This window comes from Nilaparvata lugens, chromosome 8 (genome assembly GCF_014356525.2).
Source record: "Nilaparvata lugens isolate BPH chromosome 8, ASM1435652v1, whole genome shotgun sequence".
Classification (NCBI taxonomy): Eukaryota; Metazoa; Arthropoda; class Insecta; order Hemiptera; family Delphacidae; genus Nilaparvata; species Nilaparvata lugens.
This window is the reverse complement of record NC_052511.1, coordinates 15,766,939-15,783,569: the sequence shown is the minus strand read 5'-3', so window position 1 is coordinate 15,783,569 and position 16,631 is coordinate 15,766,939. Positions and strand designations below refer to the sequence as shown.

The 16,631-nt window shown below is 34.5% G+C and overlaps 1 protein-coding gene across 2 annotated transcripts in view; it reads left to right on the top strand.

Annotated features, from left to right (window-relative positions):
- Positions 1 to 248: 248 nt before the first annotated feature.
- Positions 249 to 16,631, top strand: part of LOC111050652 (arginine--tRNA ligase, cytoplasmic) — a 37,364-nt gene continuing 20,981 nt past the window's right edge. The window contains exons 1-4 of one of the 2 annotated variants that reach the window (XM_022337003.2): positions 249 to 499; positions 1,117 to 1,266; positions 11,584 to 11,857; positions 15,663 to 15,915. In XM_022337003.2, coding sequence (XP_022192695.2) covers positions 455 to 499; positions 1,117 to 1,266; positions 11,584 to 11,857; positions 15,663 to 15,915 — 722 coding nt within the window. In that variant the 5' untranslated portion in view covers positions 249 to 454. The remainder of the gene's footprint in view (positions 500 to 1,116; positions 1,267 to 11,583; positions 11,858 to 15,662; positions 15,916 to 16,631) is intronic. The other variant, XM_039434087.1, reaches the window with a different exon arrangement.

The following is a 16,631-nucleotide window of genomic DNA, read 5'->3' as shown; positions in this document are numbered from 1 at the left end:
ACATTATAACTCAACCGATATCGTTTTTGCCCGTAGCTATAAATAACCTAAAAACATCATGAATCTGAAATAGACCAATTCCTACTATTACTTAAGTAATTAATTACTTGAGTAATAGTAGGTATTGAACAGACACATTCTGAAAGTTTTCCATACGATGCGTGACGTCACTGCTGTGACGTCAAGATGGGTGGATTTGGCATTACATGTTGGCTCAGAGGCTATACTTCCTAACGTGTCTATTCTATAACTGGTCTAAGGTGCAAAGGAATTTTCGATACATCGAGCGAGAACTGATGTTGATTTACTGTATCAATATCAAAATCAATTATCAATAGTTTGCAGGAAGATTTTGACACGTTGTTTTGTTCTGAATGTTATATTATTAAATCATAAATATTAAGAACAAATAACAGATCCATCTGAAACTATCCTACGAAAATTCAATGATATCATGGATCCAGATTTGGAATCTTTGAAGAGAAGAACTGCTGCGTCTGTAAGTTATAAGTAAAAATGTCCATTTTCATTCTATTTAAAAATACTGTAAAATTTGTATTTTTTCAGTAAAATATACAAAAATTTATAAAAGTAAAATATTTTGTTACTGACATATTAAAATTATAATAATTCATTTTAACATGATGGTGAGTAAAAATAACCTAAAAAATGTTATAACCTATAAAATTTTATATTTTTTAACGACTAGAACTTATATAAAATATTAGTATACAGTTTGTATATGAATTATACTGACTCCCATCTAGGCAGTACTATAAAATTTGGCTCACGTACCTGGACAAAGTCCATGACAGAACAAATCAGATTAACATTTTATGTGAATAATTAGAAACATCCAAATTCTATTCTACCCGGCTTGAATAGAACCGTTCATCATTCAGAATTCACTTTGATATTGATTAGATTGGTAATTGAGAATTTTAATTCCCTTTCCATAGTAGGCGAAGTTACATTGATAACTTGAAAATATTTGTTTTTCTTAGCCTGCCTTCGAATATTACCATTATTAATCTATTGTATCATTTTTATAACTTTTCCAATACATATTTTTCACTAGTGTTTTGAAAATACCATACCTTTTTTTGTTCTCTACAGGAAGATAAACTTCAGAGAATCATTGAGACATTCAACAAGTTGAAGCAAGGATATGAAAATTTAAACTCAGAAGATGATGTACCACCTGAGTTGGTTGATCTTGCATTGAAAAATGCTAAATTGAAGTACCAACTAAATATATTGAATAGAGTAAGTAGGCTATTTTATTTTATTTTTTGAGTTGAAGAATCTATTGTTTCCTTCCATCTTTCATTACGAGAAATAGGTATTTAATATTTCCCAAACTCAAGTAATAAATCAAATCAAATTTTTATTCTCACAATTTACAAATAATACAGTACAGTTACAGTACATTTATATATACCCTTACGTTATGAGAGACTCACATGTAGGCAAAAGCCTGTGTTTGTGAGGGCCTGGCGTAATTCGCTGAATTTAAAATCGTTAAACTAAATTATGAAAATTGATATTATATTAAACTAAATTTAGAAAAATACAGATTGAAAAAAATATATGAGTAAATGTTGATATTATAGGCAGAAAAACAAATAATTGGCTGCAGAAACAGCCAGTTATAATTAATGACTAAAAGTTAGTAAAACTAAAAGGTAGATACACTATAGCAATGCAATTAAATACCAAGCTATAAAGAATTTTCCAAACTTAGAATGGAAGATGGTGATGACGATGGACAATCCAATCAAAAACATGTAATACTATAACAGTAAACTACACTGGCTACAAAAAAAATAATAATAAGCACTGTGGGACTTGGATTTCGAAGGACCACAGACAAGATCACCAAGTTCCACATTCCCTACCTATATACAGAGAGCAGCACGCGTTCAGACTCCTCTTGGTCACTTATAATTAACCACCTCTCAACAAGTCGCTTATACTGGCCTGATCTGTAATTTTGAAAAGTTTTAAGATAGTCAGGTATGTTTCTAAGTATTATGTGTGACAGGTACTGAATATTAGTTGTTGAATATGTTTTATTTAATCTTGGAGTCTGTATATTGTTTATATGTGATGCTCTGGTGGGGTATCTATGATCTATTGTATTGTTAAAAATTTGGTTATGGTGAGAGTGCATGTAAATTAAGGCAGATCTCACAAATAGCTGCCTTATATTGAACACTTTAAAGTCCTAATATAATTCTTTAGTGGGACATCTGGGACCTCTCTGCAATGCGACCCTCAAGATAGAATTTTGAGAAAATTTAAAGGCTCAAGAACAGTTTTATAGCATCCCCCCCCCACGCAATTATTCCCCACTGTAACATTGATTGTACATATGCAAAATAGACATTCCTAAGCTCCTGTACATTAAGTATATTCTTGAGCCCATGAAACAGAAATATTGCTTTACGAATTTTGCTTTTAATGTATGAAATGTGAGAGGACCAATTCATTCTGTCATCAAATATTACCCCAAGATATTTATATGTGCCTACTTTTTCAATAGATGGAAAGTTGCAAAAACCCCCCTGTTGAATATTGCAACAATGTAATACAATACTATTTGAGCCATCATCTGTCCTATTCCTCAATTTTAAGTCCATAAACTTTGTTTTATAAACATTGTCACGTTATTTTTTATAGTTAAATAACGATTAGCCTCCTGCTTGGCATCAATCGGTAGAGCATGAAATATTTTAATAATTATAAAAATCAGGTCGTGGTTTTTTATAGGATACAGTCTCATAAAAATCTTTATAGGCTCAGATATAAGCTTCCACAATAATTCTGATAATTCATTAAAAAGATATATATATAATACTTATCCTATAGTATTGAGGAATAAAAAATAAATCGTACACCATAAACAATTTGATACATATATTAACAAATATCTCAAAAAATAAATCAGAGCAAAAATATATAGAGCGACAAAAAATATATAATATAAGATAAAAATAATAATCGAAATCAATAAAATATCACAGGCTAATACTATTCTTTAAATTTCATAGCACGAAACGTTACCATGTGCTTTCATTTTTATGATCATATGCATTTATTTGCATGTAGCTGCGATATCAGCTTGCTAATACTTGTCGAATTGGACAATTCTATTTAGACTAAATTCTTAGGTCAGCATGATAAATTGACAAACTAGTAATCCCAATATATATATATATTAAATTCTATAGCTTCTAATAGATTTCTTTGTAATAAATATATTTTTTATCTCAGGGTGCGAGATTCGGCACCTGAAGGAATAAATAGAGCAATTCATCTAGTGAATCAGAGCTACATTAAATTGTCGCAAATTATATTGCAGAAATTAATGATCATATGAATATTGTATTAACAGCCTAGATCTTAGCCTTATTTGATTGATAGATCTTCTGATATGTGGATTGATTCGTTACTATATAATAAAATACCTTTCATACTACATTTACTTGCGCAAGTATTTTTACCAAATTCTTAATTTATAAGAAGCACTGAGGGCGCCCTATCACTATTTCAATATTTTTCACTCACGTGCCGGAATTTTCTATGAGCTGCTGATGTCGATCCTACTCCTGGTGGTCCTGGATTATTGTAGCCGGAGTCGTCTCTTCCAAGGGGTTAAAAATTATTTAAAATGACTTTTGCTTTATAAGAGCATCACAAAGTCTTATGAGAAATTTAGTAATTCAATTTAACTTTAAATTATTACAAGGTATAGCAAGGTATTACGCTCTATAATTTTTGGTGACCTCTCATGGTGGTAGTTGGCAGGCGAGTGTGGTTCTCGTTTCTCATTTTTACAATTTTCATTTCCGATTTCTAAATTTACATAAAATTTGAATATTCTATTCCTCCGCCATTCAAGGCTCAAATAGACCGTACCAAAATATTAAATTATTACTTATATTACATATTTAATAATTTCTTTGTCTTCGGGCCATATCCAAAACATAGACTATACAACATTTTTTTATAAATTCTTATTATTTTTAGAAATATATACAAATATTTTTGAATCGGCTCACTATTGCCGCCTATCAATTGCCACTATTTGATTGGTGCATGCAAATTATTACAGTATTCATGCGCCCAGTAACCTCCTTCTTCCTTAATACATTTAATTATTTTTGTTGGCGTTTTTAAATATGCTTTTTACATGCCAAGTAATTTTTTATAGATTATTAGTTGTTTCATACATTACAATAATTAGCCACGTGAGACTTTTAGTTCCTCAAATTGCATACTGTTTTGCCACAATGAATTTCTGCCAAGGTGTTTGGTCAGATTCTACGTTGTATGGCTCGGTCGATCGTTAGGTCGCCGATCAGTAAATGTTTTATGCCTAACCTCAATTTTCAATATTTTATATAATATTATATAGTAGCAAAAATTATTTCCATTCCTCTTCGGCTGTTGTACAATTTAGCCAGGATGTCTGATATTATCTCATCTTTAACGTTATCATCTTTGGCGATATTAGCCAATTACTTCACTTAGACCTATAAATATTTCAACTAGAGATTTTTATTTATCTATCCAAATTAAAATATGTTACAACATTAAGGGTCATTATATTTTTATCGAACCAATCTTTTAGTTTCTCAAGGTCACTACGAGCCTAATTGTAAACCTCTTCAACATTTCTACCCGACAGCAACAATGCAGTATCGTCAGCAAACATATACAGGCTACCTTGTAATCTTACTCTCGACAGATCATTTATGTACAACAAAAATCGGAGAGGCCCCAATGTGCTTCCTTGAACTACTCCATACCTGATTGTTTCCAGGCTACTATGCACATCATCAATTTGGATAAACTGCTTCCTATTGCTCAGGTATGACTTGAACCAATCATGAGACTCACCGCAAATTCCATATGAATACAACTTCCTAAGCAATATTGTCCTATCAACCGTGTCAAATGCCTTAGCAAGGTCCATGAAAATTAGTAAGCTTCGCTGGTTACATTCAAAGTTCATATTGATCTCCTCATTCAACCTAAAAAAGGCATCCGACACATTCCTATCCGTTCTAAACCCAAACTGTCTATCTGACAAAATTGCCTCCTCCATTAAGAATTTGGTAAGCTGGTTTTTGACTATTTTTTCCAATATTTTTGAAAATACACTGAGCAAAGAGATTGGTCTGAAGTTGCCCAATTCAGATTTATTACCTCCCTTGTATAGTGGGAAAACCTTAGCCACTTTAAAAACATCAGGAAAAACACCAGTGCTAAGACTTAAATTGAAAATGTGTCTCAAGGGAACAATGAATAGACTAATATTATTCTTCAGGAAACTAGCTGATATATTATCATGTCCTGGAGCTGATCCACCCCTCAATTCATTTGCAATCTGTGTTATATCGTCATCGGTTACAGGCTGTAGGATGAATTGAGAATTACATTCATAGTTCTGATCAAAATCATCTATTGGATCGCCTATTCTTTCTCTGATTTTATCTGCCAGAACACCTCCAATTGAAGAAAAATATTTATTATATTTATCAGCAACTGCCTCTCTTATGTCTGTTGTTCCGCTAATATCTAAATCATTCGAGAAACCTTCAAAAGGAAATGAATCTTTTGTATTTATCCTGCCTGCTATTTCATTAACTGTTTGCCAGAAAAAATTCGGATCATTCTTACTTTCATTTATCCTACTTCGGTAATAATCTTTTTTGGCTGTCCTTATCAAAGTATGTAACTCATTCCTAAAGTCCTTAAATTATCTTTGCAATTGAACATCAGTAGGTTGCCTTCTTAACTGTTTTCCTAATTTATCTCTCTCTCTTATCAAACGAACCAAATCTTGAGTTATCCAAGGCTTGAGTCGCTTACTTTTCGCATTAGGCTTTTTTAATATTTTTTTTCGGATTATCTATGGCGTTCGCAATGATATCAAAAAAGCTGTTCGCGGACTGATTAAAATCATGAACATTAGTTACACTCTCCCAACTTTGCCTTTCCAATTCAGCTATTAAACATTGTTTATTAATGAAAAAATTTACCTTGTCCTGAATTAACTTTGTCTGCTCATTTGTGATAATCTCAATTGCAATTCCGAAATGGTCAGTTATATCAACCCGGAGAATACCGGTATGGATAGGCCTAAAGCCATTACTTGACTGTTTGATAAATATGTGTTCAAGACACGTGCTACTACCTGTGATTGTGGATACTCTAGTGGGCTTATCAATGCAGGACATAAATCCAGCATCATACAATGTGTCAAGGTAGAGTTCTGATTTGGCGTCCCTCTGTAATATGTCTATATTTATATCTCCTATAAAAATGATGGACTTAGATGTATTATTCAGTTGAGCAAAATAAAGTTTCAGTTCGTCAATAAATGTATAAACGTATGATTCATGAGTTCTATAGGCCGCGATTATATTATAAGCTTTATTGTGGTATTTAAAATTCAAATCAATTGCTATCACTCCTCCTATTTCTACATCACGGCCTACCGCCGCAAGAGACTTCTTCGCCTAAATAAGAACACCATCATTTCGGTTGACCTTCTTCTGTGTCCTTATCACATCATAACCATCCAAGTTTTGTCCTATATCATCCTCACTTAGCCAAGTTTCTGTTAAAATTATAAGATCGCAACTCTCTTTTAAGCTACTCATTCCTACCATTAAATCATCAAAATTATTGTTGTAGCTTCTAATATTAACATGAAAAATTCTTTCATGAATTTTTGTCAGGTGTGATTGTCATCACCACCTTGAAAAAAAATATTGAAACTAGAGAAACTATCATATTCCTGACAAACAACATTATTAAGATTATCTAGTTCTCTTTCGTTCCTAATCATAAGTATACTACTCCTATCTGTATAATAGATAACACAACTAATATAACTATATGAATAATGTAAAACTACTTTAAAAAAATATATATGAAATTTAATAAACAACAAGAGAAACAAAACAAAATAGAAGCAACTAAGCTGTGCTGCCCTATGAAATAATACCGTTTACAGCTCATTTAAAAAAGAATTAAACGCTTGTTTACGAGCTCGGTTCAGATGGAATGGAATGCCACTGTAAAGGCCATTCCACACAGCACGTGGCGTGCGTGGCTGGACGCACACCACGCCAGCCACGCTAGCCACATGCCAATTCACACCGCCACGACTGTTGCGATGCTATACCGGCCACGTTTCCCGTCAGTATGCAGGAAGATGTCAACTCCGACGGTCCCGTGGTGTCAATCTGGATTTTCTTGTGGCTTACCTTGGTTTGATGACTCCAACAGCAGCAGTAGTAATGATAATGAGCTGGTTTTATTGTATTCGGTGACAGCACGGGACCAGTGGGTACATCTAATCAATAAAAAAAGGAAGACCTATGGCGAATTCCATCATTTAATGAGCGACATTGAGGCTGACAATGATAGCATACATTCTATACAATAGTATACGTCTAGTATATGTTCTGCGCATGCTCGGACCAAAACGTGGCCGGACACGTTTGAAAAGATCGCTCAGAGAGCGAACGGTAGCCACGCGTGGCTAGTATAGCAAGCGTTGCCGCGTGGCCGTGGCTGCTATGTGAATTGCTTCATTTGATTAGCTGGGAAGCGATGTTTTGAAAAGTAGCTAGCGTGCGTCCAGCCACGCACGCCACGTGCTGTGTGGAATGGCCTTAACGATAAGAATATCAGTCATGATTATTTTAGAGCTCACTATTCTTCCTCTAATCCAACAGCTGCTATCAATCTACAGAGATAGAAATGAAATATCCAACAATGAGCACCTCTATCTATCACCGACTCAAGCAATAAATATAACGGTGTATCCTCCCACCTGATTGCCTTCAGTAATACAGTTTATTATCAGCTGCAGTGAATAAATTATATTCATATTATTATTAGGATAACATGAATATTGATTGCGAAATTTACAGTACATAAAAAAAGGATAAGCATGGTACATAACGGACAAAAAATAAAAGAAATTGCTCCACTAGATCTTACAATTTACTATAAAGAAAAAGAGATGTGAGTTCATTCGCGTGTTACTATAGTCTTTTTACTATTATATATATATATATTATATATATATATAATGCTGTGTATACGGCATTAAAAAAGTATACCTACAACAAAATAAAAACATTCCACTCCGTAAACTAATGACAAATTTGAAGTATGAACTCAATCATCTATAAGACGTCTTTTTCTATTTGTCAGATTCAAACACACTTAGATCTTGTTCGGTTTTTATGGAGACCACCTTGCTAGTTTCGGTCGCTCTCAATTTGATTACCCCTGATCGGTCGACCCACATATAGCGAAGTTTTTTTTGTGTCCTGACTTTCCTTGCCGCCGCAAACAATTTACTACGTCCCGGAGCTAATGATTGATCTATGAATATTGGGCTTTTGTCTCCAGGAAACCCAATATTTTGCGCCGCCAAATTACGCTTCTCCTTGCGCTTTCTTAAAAGTTCATCTGCATCCTTCCTCCGCACAAATTTTACAATAATACCCGCCGAACGCTGGTTACCGAATTTTTTCAAGCGATGCGCAATGCTGATTGCATCAGCACTGAAGTTCAATCCCAGCTCCTTACACACGTCCAAGACCAACCCCTCCACGTTCTCACCCCGAGACTCGGGAATACCGAAAATCTCAAGCGTGTTTCGCCGCGAGTATTGCTCCTGGTCATCGACACGAGCATCCAAGTCAATTACCTTATTTTTCAAGAGTTCATTTTCCGTTCGCAGTTGTTGAATGACTTCATTCTGTGTTCTAATAAGATCGTCCTGTGTAAGCAAAACATTGCCAAACTCAGTTAACTTATCCTTACACTCCCTCACAGATGCCGAAAGTTCATTGTAAATCCTGTCTTGACCAGCCAGTATGTCGTCCTTGAACTTTGCGAGAATTTTATTCAAAGAATCAACAGTCAGTTCAGAAACAGACAAACTATTCATCGCATTATCAGTCACCCTAACTGGAGTTGAAAAATCGCTTGCACGAGCTAAACGAAAATCCTTCTCGCAACCCACACATGACCAAAATTTTTTACTCAGCAACTCAATCTCAGTAGCTGTTAAATCCACACACTTTCCGTGAAAAAGAGTAGCGCATCTATTACACTCTATTTTATCCTTCTCCGCCCTAACTACTGTTTGCTGGCACTTCCCGCACACCGACATTGTGATAATATATACTTTGATCCCACAAATAGGTATATAATTGAAATTCCTGTATTTACACACAATAAACCGTTGTTTTCAAAATCACTTTTTGGTTATGCAGCACAGTCAGAAGGCTCCTATCTCACTTTCACTGTTTCATCCGTATTTCTAATCGAAACGATAAGAAGCGACTGTTTCGTTCGGCTGCTGCCGCCAGACTGACATTTTATAATTTTTGCCGCCAGACTTTTTTTTTAATAAATAATAAAATAAGTTTACATTTCATGAATAAATTCAATCATTATGGATCAGTAAGAATATATTATACTATAAAATTAGATTCGCCCAATTTACCATTATTTGAGCCGGTTGCACTACAGCCGGTTAAATTTTAAACATGATTAATTCCACGAAATCCAATCAGAGAAGCCGTCTTTTCAAAAACGTCTTCTTCTTACTTCTGGTATCCTCATCACGATCCTAGGAACGGAGAGTTGTCATCGGTTTATCCCCTCAGAGTTGTCTAGCAGGCATCCAGGGCGTCCTGCAATGTAGTCATCGAGTCCTTAGGTGGCGGTATGAGTTCTCATTAGTGTATTCTTCCACTGAGTAGAAGGGACGTTCTATAAAGTACCCTTTCAATTATTTTTCAAATTGTGTCGGCTAAGTATGCTTGAGTATTTTTATTCGCTCCGGCAACATGTTGAAGAAATATGACCCCGCGTAATTTGGCGTGGACTTGAAGTATCCTATTTATGCAGTTTATTGGTGCTGCGCCCCATGCAACAATACCATAGCGCAGGAGTGAGGCAAACAGTGCATGGTAGGTTGTGAAAGCAGTTTTTTCGTTTGTTGTATTCCTGATTCTTTGGATAACATATAAAGCTGAGGCTAATCTTTTACATAATTGCCTAGTATGTTCAATCCAGTTATTCTCGGATTGGTTCTTGTGAAATTAATCACGGTTAAAATTTAACCGGCTGTTGTGCAACCAGGCCTTTATCTAGTATAATGATCTCGAGTTGGCTGTACATAAGTTCTTATAAGAATTTCAATTACTTATTCAATGAGCTCATCTACATTGAGTCGTCAGTAAAGAGATTTACTTGGACAAGAGGCTTTCATTGACAAAGAAAATCCTTAAAAACACATTGTGACTTTATCAATCATATTTTAGTTGAAAATATTTATTTATTTATTCGTGGACAGAATTACAAATCATATAAATATGATTAGGAAGGAACAATAGGCTTGGCCCAAATCTATTCCATTCCCAAATTTTGATAAATTGATAAAATGTCCAAAAAATAGGTTATGTTTCTACTGTGAAACGTTCAAGTTCAATTTTCGTCCAAAAATATATACAAGCTAAACATTTTGAATTTATAGAAATTAAAACACCAAACTATATTTAAATATAACACTTATATCACTTCATATTGAATTAATCAAGTTATTTTATAAAATTTTGAACCCAAAAATATATATTTAGATATAAATGAAGCCTTGAGCAATTCGCATGACAGCTATAGGAGTGGCAGAATTTTAACCCTTAGTTGAATGATTGAAATCCTAGCCATCGACATCACCCGAATTGCAGTGATGTGTAGACATTCACATTTTTATAGTGTGTGCCAAGTAGAGGACTATGCTCTTCCAAGGCATAGAACCATCTTGTCTATGGAGAAACTATTAGTGTGAAATAGGGCAGTTGGTATCAGAAAAGCATTTAATTCAGCTTGGAAGTGGCTTAGCAACTAAAATAATGCTGTGAAAGTTTTTAAAAAGCATGTTATATTTAGATGTTTCTCTATGCATCCTTTTTCTCAATATTTCAATTAAACATTTTACATGAAGCATTTTTTTCAAGTAGATTTAATGATATCACATTTATAGATATCCCACATGTCAGTGCACATATCCGGTAGACTTGAAATATTATTCCCATGGTTTTTAATGGGACTATTTCCAGCGAGGATGAATAGTCCCATTAAGAACTCATAAAAATAATATTCTCACTGGAACCTGCTATTTGAGTCAATTAGTCGTAATTTTATAATTAGGAATACAGCAGCAGCATTCAGATATACGCAGTTGGCGTACTTCTACCTCCACCCGCTCCCACATCTAGGGCTATTTTCATCAGTTCAATACTGTAGCATCAGCTGATGAAAAGCGTAAGGCGTGTTTTCGTGGCATATAAATCTGTACCGTAGAAGAAAGATAGCATAAGATATTATGCTTTATTTTCTAAATGTCAAAAGATCTAATGCTATATTTTCTCTATGTCTTCTTTGTTTTCTCTATAAGAACTTATGCTATTTTTCTCTATGTCTCTACGCAGCTATTGATACCACAAGTTGCATCTGAACAATTTATTAATGTTTCAGGCTATTGAAGAGGAAAAGAAGAAACTGTCGTCGGCAGGTGGCAAGAGTGTAACGGCGACGGCGCCAGTTGGCAAGACTGGTTCGGCACCCGAGAGCGTAATGGAGGAGACAAGCGTTCGCGCACGGTTGGCAGCCCTGTTCGCGACGGCTATTGCCCGGGCATTCAGTGATGTGCCTGATGCGCCTGTGTTGCTCGAACTCTCCAAATACGACAAGTTCGGCGACTACCAGTTCAACTCTGCCATGGCCATATCGCAGATACTCAAGGCTCAAGGTAACCAAAGAAGAGTAGAAAAGAAGGTATCTATTTATTCATATCCACATTACATCAACTTTGAGTTGCACTCATTCGATTGGCGACTTGTCAATTGCTATAACCTTAGACCAGTTATAGAATAGACACGCTGGGAAGTCTAGCCTCTGAAGCCAACATCTACTGCCATATCTCCAAATCGTGACGTCATCATCGGATAGAAAACTTTCAGATTGTGTCTATTTCAGAAGGATGTAAATTATTATTCATTAAAATGGTAAACTCCAGCTGCGCTCCCGCTGAAATAGACACAATCTGCTATGGAAAACAATGTAAACAAACTCTACAGAAAAGTTTTCTATCTGATGCTGACGTCACGATTTGGAGATATGGCAGTAGATGTTGGCTTCATCGACTTTCAGTATGAATAAACAATAGGCCGTGTCTATTCTATAACTGGTCTAAGACTATAACTACATTAATATAATGTTATTCTAAATTAAACGAATTAGACATAACTAATGAAAGAAGAAAGAATATTCATCAAAAGAAGAGCAAACAATAATTAATAATAATAATTTTTTGAATGCCAATGATTTGCATCCAGAGAAGTTTATTTAAAAATACAGATACATAGTGCCGGTTGCACAAAAACCGGTTAAATTTTAATTTATTTATTTATTACTCATCATTACATAACATCATGTCCGGGAATATTCCCGTTTGATACGTAAATTGTCAGATATAATAATATCTAAGTACATAAGAATATACAATAACATATATGATAGAATCATAAAATAAAATCAATAACATTTCAAGTCACAGTTATAGAACTATTCACAATAATAGAATAAATTTCACCTCAAAATCTATCAACAATAAACTCTGCCACTGAGTAGTAGACTCTCTCAGTTAACATTGACTTGATAGTTTTTTTGAACAGCGGCAATGAATCAATTTTACGGATGGCCTCGGGTAACTTATTATACAATTTATTCCTGAATAAGAAGGGTTTCTTTCGTAAGAGGCATGTCTGTGAATAGGGTATAATATCAAGCTCTGATTACGTGTAGAATAGTTATGTCTGTCTGTGCGAAAATTAAAATTATGGATATTATTCTTTATGAATATTAACAAATGAAAAATGTAGATGGCAGGCAGAGTGAGGATCTTCGATTCCCGAAAAATAGATTTGCATGTATCTCTAGCTCTTAAACCAAAAACCACCGTAATGATCTTTTTTTGAATTAAAAATATTTTATAGCTGTCAGTCGAGTTTCCCCAGAAAATATTTCCATAGCATAGGTGGGAATAGACATAGGCATAGTATACGGTGATGAGTGTATTTCTATCAACTGAATGAGATAGCTTGAGAATAACATAATATGCACGGTTCAACTTCTTCGTGAGATTTTTTATATGTTCTTTCCAATTTAGTCTCTCATCTATTGTAACTCTAATTTAAAGATTTAGCTGTTTTTAGTCCATTATCATAAAGAGGGAGAAAACTTCTCAAGTTGGTTCTTCTGTATTTAAATTCCATCTGATAAGTTTTACTGTAGTTGAGAGAGAGGCCATTTGCTTTGAGCCAATCAGTTATGTTTTCCAGGTCTTTTTTTATGTTACCAGCTAGAGTTTTGTGATTTTTGTCTGATATTAATGCGGTCGTGTCATCAGCAAACATTATAAGTCTTGATTGGGAAACTGACTCAGGGAAATCGTTTACATAGATGATGAATAATAGAGGCCCAAGTATTGATCCTTGAGGCACTCCATTCGTTATTTTTAAAAAGGAAGAAGACCTAAGTGATTCTTTATCTTTCACACATTGTTGTCTATTATTCAAGTAAGAGCTAAACCAATTGAAGGCTGTCCCAACTAAACCATAACAGCGAAGCTTTTCCAACAAAATAGTATGATTCACACATTCGAATGCCTTTGATAAATCGCAGAAGATGCCGGCAACAAACTGCGATCCATCAACAGCCAATGAGAGACTTGATATGAATTCATAAATGGCCACAGTTGTATTCCTGCCCTTACGAAAACCGTACTGATCCGTGTGAAGTAAGTTGTTCATGTCACAAAATTTAATTAATCTGGAAGCAGCTGCCATTTCATAAATTTTAGAAAATGCTGATAAAATAGCAATTGGTCTCTAATTACTGAATTCGCTTTCATCGCCCGTTTTAAATATTGGTATCATGGTTGAATATTTTAGAAAGTCCGGAAACACTCCACTTCTAAATGAAGAATTAATCAGAGACACCATTGGCTTTGCTAATGATAACACACAAATTCTGAGCAGGAATGGAGGAAATTCATCCCAGCCAGGTGTTTTAGATAAATTTATTTTTTTAACTAATTCAATTATCTCTTTTTCTGTAACTGGTTCTAAAGATATGAGCAAGTTATTTGATTTTGGATATTTTCTACAATAGTTTAGAGCTTTGTGTATGTCCGGAATAAGATTTAGTGTGCTACAAACGCTGATAAAATGTTCATTGAAAGAATTCAAAATATCATCTATATTTTTATTGGGAAATACCTTTGTTAGCTCTCTATCATCTTGTTTGATATTTGTTTCCTCCCGAACAATCTTCCAGGCCATTTTAGTTTTGTTAGATGCATTTTTTATTCTGTTGCTATTATATTTTATTTTTGCAGCTCTGATACATCTGTTAATCATGGTTACTTCCACGAGAAACAATAAGAGAAGTCTTCTTTCCAAAAAACCTCTGATTGGTTCTTGTGTAATTGATAACGATTAAAATTCAACCGGCTGTTGTGCAACCTGGCCATAGTGTTCATAGCGTGTGTACCTAGTGTTTCTAGTCTATAATAGTGAGTAACAACTATAAGGCCGGACATGCATGATACACATGTGTGTATGTGCATGTTTATTATACATGTCCTAACATTAATGGCCAACCTAATAGTGTGTTTCCAGTGTGAAAACGTTTGTAGCGGTTCTACTTTGATTTGATATTTTTGGATTGCATGCTATGTATTTTGACGTTGTTATAACATTGTTCAATGTTTTCTGCAATAAATATTTTGATTTGGTCCTATATTAATACTGTACATATATCCAATTCCAGAGAAAAAATAATTTTAATAGTATATATATATTTTTTTTTCATTAAATGAAAATTTTTTATTGGCAGAAATAAAAAAATTAAAACATTTTAGAAATACATAATAAAAGCAATACAAATTTTACAACTTGGGAAAATACTATTACCAAATAAAATGAAATGCCAATTGAGTATTAGCATCTAGGGGTACTAGACCTGTTTGAGATGGTGATATAAAAATTAATTATAAAACTAGCGCTAAAAGGTAGTTACTGAGGCCGACAGTCGCATATGAAGTGACACATTTTTTCGTAAATACCAGTTCACAATGCTCGCATTGACACTGAATCACGCACTGTGACTAGTTTAGTTTCAATAATTACCTACCCTCTGATTAGTACTAATTGTAAATAATATTTTATTTGTGAAGAAAATATATTTTTTCCATTATTTAATAATAAATTTTCATATTAAATAATAAATCTCAATAATAAAGTTTGAGATAGAATATTTTTTAATTATATTTCTACATTAAAAAACGATCTGGCAACGCTACGGAGCTAAGAATGGATAGCGCTATCTGCTTTGTCGAATGATAGACAAGGATAGCAACACCAATGTTGATCAAATACTGACATTATAACGTGGACCTCACTAAAGACACAGTAATGTTGTGACCTTAATAATAATACAGTATATAATATTTTGATTATTAACGATCATTATTTTTCTTTTGTTTTGTGCAGGCATCAAGAAATCACCTCGCGACGTAGCGCAAGCTATCTACTCAGAAATTCCGAGCAACAAAATGATCAATAAGCTGGAAATAGCGGGCCCCGGATTCATCAACATCTGGCTGGAGCGATCCGTCGGTCAGGAAGTGCTCGGTGACATTCTCAAGAACGGCGTGCGACCTCCCAAGCTCAAGAGAAAGCTGAAGGTCATTGTCGACTTCTCGTCGCCCAATATTGCTAAAGAAATGCATGTCGGTCATCTAAGGTTTGTAATACAGTATTCCCTATTTCACATATTACTGGTAACCATCACCTAAGTTTATGGAATAAATGAATACAGTAGAAAGATAATTTTCTACTAGTCTGCCTAGCACCTACCGGTATTGGTAAACCTACAGTTTATAAATAATTTCTATTCCCCTAGCAATCAGATACATTTAAGGAGTGATACTTTTAAGATAATTTAAGGAGTGGTCGTAGTCGAGTGGATCAGTGCTGGCTTTATGATTCAGAGGACCGGGTTCAAACCCCGGCCCGGGCAAGATATTTATCTCGGGGCCACTCCCGTGTTTCGGATGGACACGTTAAGCCGTCGGTCCCGGCTTCCTGGAAAGCAGTCGTTAGGTCATGTCAGAGGCCCTGGAATTGATCATTTGCGACCTGAAAACTCTGACACCAGGCCTGAGCCAGCCAGGTCACTCGATATTATTATTAATCAGATACTTTTTGTGTTGCAGTGAAGGCTATGTGGTGGTAGATATTCATATTTATTCATTCATGTAATAGTATTTTACGTAACAAGTCCGGTAACGATAATTTACCGCATAAGTATGATTGTTTCTGCCCGAAACGTAGTTGAGGGCAGAATTATCATACGAATGCGGTAAATACGTTACCGTACAAGTTACGTAAAATACTTTTTGTCATACTTACTCAATTGCAGCTGTTTTCCATGCATTAAATCAAGCCGGTAAACAGCTG